The sequence below is a fragment of the Coenobita brevimanus genome, chromosome 93, assembly GCF_032717465.1.
Source record: "Coenobita brevimanus isolate Jiangsu-jjx chromosome 93, ASM3271746v2, whole genome shotgun sequence".
Classification (NCBI taxonomy): Eukaryota; Metazoa; Arthropoda; class Malacostraca; order Decapoda; family Coenobitidae; genus Coenobita; species Coenobita brevimanus.
The window spans coordinates 40,235,579-40,244,603 of record NC_137046.1 but is presented as its reverse complement, the minus strand read 5'-3'; the positions used below and the strand labels follow the sequence as shown (position 1 = coordinate 40,244,603).

Sequence of the window (9,025 nt, the reverse complement as noted above, 5' to 3'; positions counted from 1 at the left end):
CGGCTAGGAAGACATTAGCCAACTAACATGAACACTTTAAAGATTTTTAAATTTATATTCCATCCCTGGTCCCTCTCTTTATGTAGTGGACTTTAAGTTCAAAAATGTGACGCAGGTAACCTTGTCACAGATGTAAATCTTATGCAGAATACCATTCTGCAAAACTTAGGCGGAATTATATGTATATTTCTGTACTGAAATCAGCATAGATTAATTAAAAACAATAATGCCATCCAAGACTAGAATACTGCCTTTAGGGGAGGACGCTGATGTTGATAAGAGAAAGCACCATCATTTATTTGTTGTCTAGAAGTTTCTGACAGATTTGATTGGACACACAAGCTAATAAACAGGAAGAGCTCACTGAAACTCTGTTTCATATTTAGAGATTCAAAACAAAAGTATCATTAAAAAATCACCCAGTCACTTGCTACAGTAGGAGGTAAAAATTAACAAAAAAACATAACTGCCGGTGTATAAACTAAATGTGCGAAGAGTAAACACAAACTCATGAATAAATAAAGCAAATTACGGAAGCCGATGGCACGGATATAACTGGATGGCTTTTGTCCAGGTATGCAAACGTCGCTCATCTCCCTCCTCATAACGTCGCTCATCTCCCTCCTCATACCTCGAAAGGGAGATTGTGGACTGCAACAGACGGGCAACTCAGCCTGCAGTCCACTGGTTTCACGTTCAGTTGAACCTGGAGCAGCAGCAGCAACAACAACAACAGCAACAACCGAATACATAAACAAAAATTAAAAATAAAGAAACGAATAGCGCAGAAAATAAAATAAGGTTCGGCAAAAGTAAGAAGAGGGTGGAAAATTGCGAGATAAATCTAGAGAGGCAGAAAACGACGAAGGTATATACTCGTAAAATGAGGCATGGTTAACAGAATGATAATGGCGACGAGGTTATAATGGGAAACTGACAGGCGATAAGAGGCAAAAGATAATGGTAAATAATACTGGCAAAGGGGAGAAGTGAGGAGACATAATACAAGGGTATGGGAGTGAAGGCGAGCGGAAGAGACTCGAGTGATGGATGAGACAAGTTCACAACAAAAAGTGCAAGGAAAGTGTGGGAAAGAGGGAACGGTGGGAGGAAGCCACTGCACCACAACTTTCACCGTTTTATGAGACCACGGAGTACGTATACTTTTTGTAAATTTCAACACAAGCCGGAAAACATTTCATTAAACACCACAACACAAAAGACAAGAGGTATCCGCAGACAAAAGAAAAAATGTTGGAAATGTTATCTTGAGAATTGGGATGAAACTTTAGAAACACAAAATCGATGATCCAGCAAAGGAAATAAGAGAGAGCTGAAGTGCCTGTGATGGGAATGCAAGAAAGAACTATTGATGACACACTTCTGTATTGAAAGTGGCATAGGAGGTTTCGTTGCAGCTCCTCCTAAGCATTTTTTTTTTTTTTGCATAGTACTACTTATCATTCTCTTGCATATAGTGCACATCATTTTGATATTGATGTAGTGTGCATCAATGACATACGAGAGGATTTGGATATATAATGTGCAGAAGAAATCGCTAAACGAGAGACGTTACGATATCTCTAAAACCACTTTTAACTCGACCCTCAGTATAACCGGGCTCCTGATGTAACATGGTGTCGGTTCTGAAACAACGCCGCCACAGTAAACTGAATGGAACAAGCTCGTAGTAGCACACTGAGTAGTATCTGAGGAAGTAATACGGCCCAAACCACAGTAGTGTTACTAGAATATCGGGTTCACAAAAATGCACATACCGAAAAACAGTACGTTCGGTATATCCTGTGAGACGGCTAATATGTCTTAAGCCAGTGGCAGACTCGTACCATTTGGTTTATCGTAAGAGCTAATCCTTTATTATCCCTTTGGGGATGTAGGAGGACCCTAAGGTTAGGCTACCGTTGTACGAATCACGTATTCTTTTTCTTTTTTCCTGGCCTATCGACCATTGGGGCCAAAGCCCCTGGTCATTAAGGGCGTATATAGATAGATAGATATAGATATACACACACACACACACACACTTCCATCCATATATACAGACACACTTTCATGCACACACACACACACACACACACACACACACACACACATATATATATATATATATATATATATATATATATATATATATATATATATAATTTTTATTTTATTTTTTTGTTTTTTTTATATTTTTTAGACCTTATAAAGAAAAACCTAATCTAGAGACCCTAAAACTAATCACCTGACAGACAAATCGCTAACCTATACTAAATCTTATAGAGACAAATAATTAGACCTACACTAATGGTAAAAATACCTCGACTAACAGAACACCATCGACTGCAGATATGTAATGCCTTTCTACATGACATACCTGCACTCATCACCTGGTGACTGTTAGTCGATGCACACCTAATATAAATCACGTAGTAGACCACGCAGCATTTATATGACGAAACTTCCGGTCACCTCTTGATTTCGAACCATGACAGATACAGCCAGCGCACTTTTCCTCCCGCTCGAGACTTTTAGCAGCCATGCTACCAGGGAGTGTATTTGGACACTATGCAAATTCAGTACACAACTAAGTTTTATAGCTTGCTTTCTCCACACTCAGTTTACACTTTAAATACCGAAAGGAATTAGCAATAATCAAGTCGCGCTCTCCCCTTTTCTCCATCTGCTGACAGCTTATCTCTTAAATATCATAGAAACATGATTAAACAACACAAGCCTTTCCCTTCCTTCCTTACTTAATCATCCTCTTGTCATTCCTTCTTTCGCTCTTTGTCTCATTCTCTGTTCTCCCTGCCTTCCTCCTCCTCATTCTCACATCCTCAGTGTCTTCTTCCACGATTGTTTCCTAATTTGGCAGCCAGAGTTTGTTTCCTGCGCCTGTACTACCAGCAAAGAGGCACATGACAAAACACAAAACATTTTCACCATTTTTCTCACACTACTCTTATCTTTCAGTTCTCTCTCTTTATGGCCTAAAATTCGTGTGACCAAGTGTGCTTGCCTTCTAACCTATCCCCTTCTCTGTTGCCGGCCTTTTTATCTCTGGATTTCCATCCGCCTATATTTCGTCTTTCTCTCTGAGTACCATATAACCTACATCCTCTCCTACCTGTTTTTCTGTCTTCTTACCATCTTGTCCGCCTGTTTGTATGCTTGTCTCCTCACCTTTCTGCTTATCGTCTTAACCTCTCTGCCTGTCTGTTTTTTCTGTCTGCAACAACCTAGTCGTCACATTCCTGTCTGCCTGTCGTCTTACCTTTATAGCTGTCTGTTTTATTTGCCTACCTTCTCACCAATCTACCTCGTCACCTGCCTCCTCGCCACATCTCTGCTTATCTATGTCTTCCTCCTCATTGGTTTATCTACCTGTCAACCTCCTACTTCATCCCATTATCCACCTGCCTGTCGCCGCGAGTGTCGCCACATCATACCTGTAATCTGGCGGTAAGAAGCGGGCGAAGGACCTGAAGGCGGCACCCCATTCTGGCTGGTCTGGGTTGTTGCAGGTGCCGTCCAGCGTTCGGAACCAGAAGGAGTAGACTGGGCACGTGAGGCGGGTCAGCTCCTCGGACTTGACGGGGCAGTTGTTGTACAGGGCGGTGTTCCTGAGAGACACCTGCTCCAGCCCGAACAGTGCCTGCTGCCGCGTCAGGAGAAACCTCGAGAGGGATAACGATGATGAGTGGGAGATGAAGAAGGTATAATGATATATATATATATATATATATATATATATATATATATATATATATATATATATATATATATATATATATAAAAACAGTTAAAAGTTATAATATTAACAGGCACAACCTAAGACATTGTTCCAGCATAAGCAAAGTCTACCGTAGCAATGAAATGCTAAAAACTTTAAGTCTCGTGATTCAGAAGCTGTGTACTGAAATAAATGTCATTCCTCATTTGTTTTATATCTGAGTCGATGTGATCATTATACAGTACTTACATGCCATTTCTCTAATACGAATAAACTATTACACTCTGACTCATCATCTTCTGATATTGGTTATTTGTGATGAAGAAAATATCACAGGAAAGTGTTTTCCAGTAGGTAATTATTAGATGCACTGGCCTGTTGATATCTAGCATTCTACGGTAAATCATGTTCACATGATTGGCAACGAGAGTTCTAGGAGGTCACTTTCCGGGGTCGTAATTATAATCTCTCTGAACCTGTGTTTGCGTCAGCTTGTATATACGTTTGTATTCACTCATACATTTAACAAACATTTCACAGTCATCAGTGAACACTGAGGTGACAAAATTCAAAAAAGAGAAAATAATCTGTGAAAACAGTAAACAGTAATGGAGACTTGTTAATCGTGGAAATTGGTTATGATCCTTTATAAATACGCCCCCATTGTTTGCCTATCACATCAATTACATCTGGAGGCACCAACGCCCCATCCACTCACTGGCTGGACAGCAGCTCCGAGGCCTTGAGAGAAGCGTACCCGAAAGTGGCCAGGTCTTTGCTCTTTTTCTTCTGTTTGTTGAAGGCGGCCAGGAAGAGGCCTGGGTGGCCCTTCTTCAGGTGATACCCTGCAGCATAACATATTATCACATCATATTCCATCACGCACACACACACACACACACACACACACACACACACACACACACACACACACACACACACACACACACACACACACACACACACACACACACACACACACACACACACACACACACACACACACACACACACACACACACCATTGTACGCAGATAATAAAACGCTAACAGTTAAAACATGGACTTCTTACTGGGAAGTATTACAGTATATTCACAGACTGACTACCCTTAGATGTTATAGAATAAGGAAGGACCAAGCCTGGTATTTACAATGGACTGACCTTCCTTAAACAGCTGTGGCTCCTTGATTTTAGTGAGGTAGTTGGTCTGGTTGAGGCCGTAGTTTGTGACGTGGTTGAGTATGCGTGAGCCCACCTCCCCCGCCCCGCTGAACTGCAGTGGGACCGGCGCTGCCCGCCCCGCCCGCACCCAAGACAACGAGTACGGCTCAGGCCGCGGGCGGGGTCCTGCTCGTGGAGTGAAGTCGGAGTCAGGTGTGGCCAAGGCGGCCGCCCACATTGCTCCAGCCGCAACCACCCTCAACACCCACATGGTCGCCCGCCTCCTGAGGGACCGGCATTCAGTTGTCAGCATGTCCAGCGACTTTGACTTCATCATCAATCACACATCACTCAAGCTGTCGAAATCCTTGCTTTGGCACGAAATGCACCTTTTTTTTCTTTATAGATCCGTTTCACATACACCTACCATATAGAGAGAATTAGCTGACTGTCATGTTGAAAAGGGACGCCAAACGCTTGTCACGTTCTTCTTCATACATACCTTACCCAACAAATTCTGTCTCCGGTTAATACCCTAGTGACCTCAGTTTTCATACCTCGTTTTCTCTTACACGCTTATATACCATACCCATCCACCGTCTTGGCATACCAGACCTCCGTCTACCTTCTAACTTACTCGCACATTCCCATTTCACCCCTTTATCTACAGACACTTTATATGACAGCAGTATCTAAACACAGCACTCTTCTACCCTGTTGTCATCAGGCTGCCTTGTTCCACGTCTTAGGCAGATCAATTTCTTATCATATACATGCACTCTGTGCAGTCCACACACATTTCTCAGTAACCCCATTCCACTGCTCTTACCCTTTATTTTCACATTCATGAGATATCCGTCGTACATCTCAATGCTTATATGAGCACTAACAAACTTACTGCAGTTCTCTTGCAGTAACCATATTCAGAACTCTGTTCATTATCAAGACCTTCATAGCCACTCTGTTATCTACTTTATTCATACATTAACTTTCTTTTTTGTTCCATCACCAAGGTAATTTTACTCAGTCGCTAATTCAAGACTCTCTCCACGTACCAGCACATCAAATAAAGTCAACTTTCCTCTCATTAATCACTGCTTTACTCATATTTACATTTACTTTCAGATTACGTTGTTCGTAAACCTTCACAAAACTCCATCCATTTACGGGAAGTTTCTGTTGACTATTAACATGCAACACAGCATTCTCTGCATACATCAGATATGAGATACTCAGTCCTTCATCATAAATCAGCATTTCCTATCCCTCTTTCCATAATTCCAGATTTACATTCCTAACTCTATCTATCTATCTATCTATTGCTCAGTCCATATATATATATATATATATATATATATATATATATACGTACTGAACAGCCATGGAGACATCACAGTGCACACACCCTTTGTCTCACTCCCATTGATATATTCGGCCACTCATTTAGACACCCGCCTAATCCTACACATGGTTCAATACCGCCATAGAAATTCTACAGCATTCAACAGATTTTTATCCACAGCATACACGCATATTAACTTCCGTAATTGTTCTATAGTCAGCTGGTCATTTTACAGATTCACCAGTACCTTACAACCTGGATCATTTTTCTTTCCACTATCTGTCTGCACGAGACGACCCTCCTGAGGCGGTTGTTTGACTGTGGTTGATGGGTCTGCATGGCCAGGCAGACTGGGCTGATCAACAAAAACAACGACTCTCCGTCTTACTGGAAGCATCTGATCTACACATCTTCCCCTCGTCTCCTATATCTATCCTGGTCATCACTCACCAAACATTCTGATACTGGTATACTCCTAACCAATACTGTTCCTTGTCTGTTATTATTCTTCCAAACACCTTGAATTATTAACATGTGTGTAATATTTCGGGTTACATTTTGATAGTAAATGACTGTTACACTCCACTTCGTGACTGAGCAAATTACCCCAGTGATTAGCGATGCCGAGGAAAAGGATATTGTATGTCATGGTCAGTTTTCTGACAGACAGACGGACAGACAGCGATAAAGGCAGACAGATAAACAGACGGAATAAATATTTGCAACTATAAGCGCCTCGCCACGACCCACATCACCAGTCTGGCGTCAGCACCTCACAACCTGTCCCGTCACTCCTGTTTGTCTCCTGCATCACAGTCCATATGTTTGTATATATCACCTCTTTGCAGCTTGAAGTGTGTATAATATTGTTCCTGTATACCTTACGTTTCCTGCACTTATACACCTACCAAACACTTCACCATCAAATTAGAGTCAATATGAAATTATATAAAAGAAAATTATGTGATAACAGTTAAGGAAGACTTGTTTATCCTGTTAGTCAGAATCCTTTATAAAAATGACCTCAGATGGTTCTGTTGGTAGTGGTCGTCTTGATGGAAGGATTAGGAGCAGGACAAGGAGAGAGAAATAGGGGTAGAAGTAAGACCCAGCAGAAGTAAGACTAGGAATGGAGGTGAAGGTGATGATAATGGAAATGATGGTGGGGATGTAAGCTCAGTGTTTAGTAGAAACGATACTCATGATGATGGCAGAAGGATACTAGTCAATGGTCATAATGATGGTGATGGTAGGTTAGTGGTCGAAACAGAACCAGGTAACAGTGGTGATTAGGGTGGTAGTAATAACGCAGATGGTAACAACTACCACTATCACCCCATCATCACCATCATCATCATCAATCCTGCTTACACAGGATGGGAGGGGTCCAGAGACCGGAGGAAGAAAGTACAGAAATAGATTTCCATCAACAGAGTGCACAATAAAAATGAGCCACTCATCATTTGAAATTCATGGCTCCGCCTCATAAACCAAATGACGAAATTCATGGCTGTACTTCACAGACCAAGTGATGTACATAAAATTACTTTTCATAATACCCGTGGGATAGAGTCGTCCTGTCGACTGCTAGGTTAAAATTGAGATTCAACCCTTGCCATGTGCATATCCGTACATATTCATCCATACATTTCTGTTCGTTGTCCACACTTTTTGTCTCTCATCTTCCGTACCACGCATATTTACACGTTAATTTACATTACCCATGCACCTTCTTAGCCATCCACGCCTCCTTCTGCCCTCAGACTCACTCCTACAGCCTACCGCCATACCCTTTTCATTATCCTGTTTGCATCCATTCTGTCAATACTACCATATCATCTAAGCATATACTCTTAAACAGTTGCATCAGCACATCCTTACTGAACATTTGTTACTAATTTCTGTACTTCTTATCCCATTTTACCTACACAGTCAACACATTCCTTAACTGTAGCAGTCATGCTCTTGGTATGTTGTAGTTGTACTACAGGCGAGAGTTGTAAAAGAGAAACCATGGTGAGGGAGACAAAATGAAGCAAAGCAATATATGATATTTATTTAAAGTGGACAATACGTTTATCTTACTTGTTTCAGATACCGGTAGTTTTCCATGAATAGAAACATGGCGATAAGAGACAAACAAGAGCGTCCGCCGACCCATTACCTGCGACGATCCAGCATAACCGTAAGAATAAGCTGATATGTTTCATAATTTACCTAGGGTAACCTAATTGATGATAAACTAGTCCAGTGGTCTGATTATTCATCATCATTATATCGCCCCAGATTCTGCCAAGTCAGTTCCATTCAGTCACTTCAGGTCCTGTTTCATCCACTCTAACCCGGTCTCGTCAACTTAGGTCCACTTTGGCCTCTTTTGGTCTAATTAGCTTATGTATCATATCAGACCCTGTTACAGTAATTCAGGTCCATTCAGACCAACAGATGCTTTCAATACAATGGTGGTCCGAACACGCCAACAGTCTAGGTCAGTCTGGTGTATACAGTTCTCAGCATAATACCTCGGGTCCAGCCAGGTCCATCCACTGAGCTCTGTAGTGTGGAGAGGCTTTCTTATGGGTTGCACCGCGTAGTTTGTGTGCCCTCCGCCAGAGGCCCAGGGCGGCGCTGATGATGTTTATATACTTTGGTTTATGCACCACACCTGACGCCCGCTCCTTTTGAAATCAGCCGATGAATTCGAAAAATGTAATCCCATGGTCCACTGCGCAGCTAAAATAGAGTGCCATTGCCACTGCTCAGCTTGTGTAAGCAACAGCAA

At 41.8% G+C, this 9,025-nt stretch overlaps 1 protein-coding gene across 1 annotated transcript in view; it reads right to left on the bottom strand.

Moving 5' to 3' along the window:
• Nucleotides 1-5,172, bottom strand: part of LOC145412405 (immunomodulatory peroxidase-like) — a 59,224-nt gene extending 54,052 nt beyond the window's left edge. The window contains exons 1-3 of the mRNA XM_080282291.1: nt 4,902-5,172; nt 4,458-4,584; nt 3,456-3,683 (exon numbers count right to left, since the gene is read on the bottom strand). Coding sequence (XP_080138417.1) covers nt 3,456-3,683; nt 4,458-4,584; nt 4,902-5,172 — 626 coding nt within the window. The remainder of the gene's footprint in view (nt 1-3,455; nt 3,684-4,457; nt 4,585-4,901) is intronic.
• Between the last annotated feature and the right edge of the window lie 3,853 nt (nt 5,173-9,025).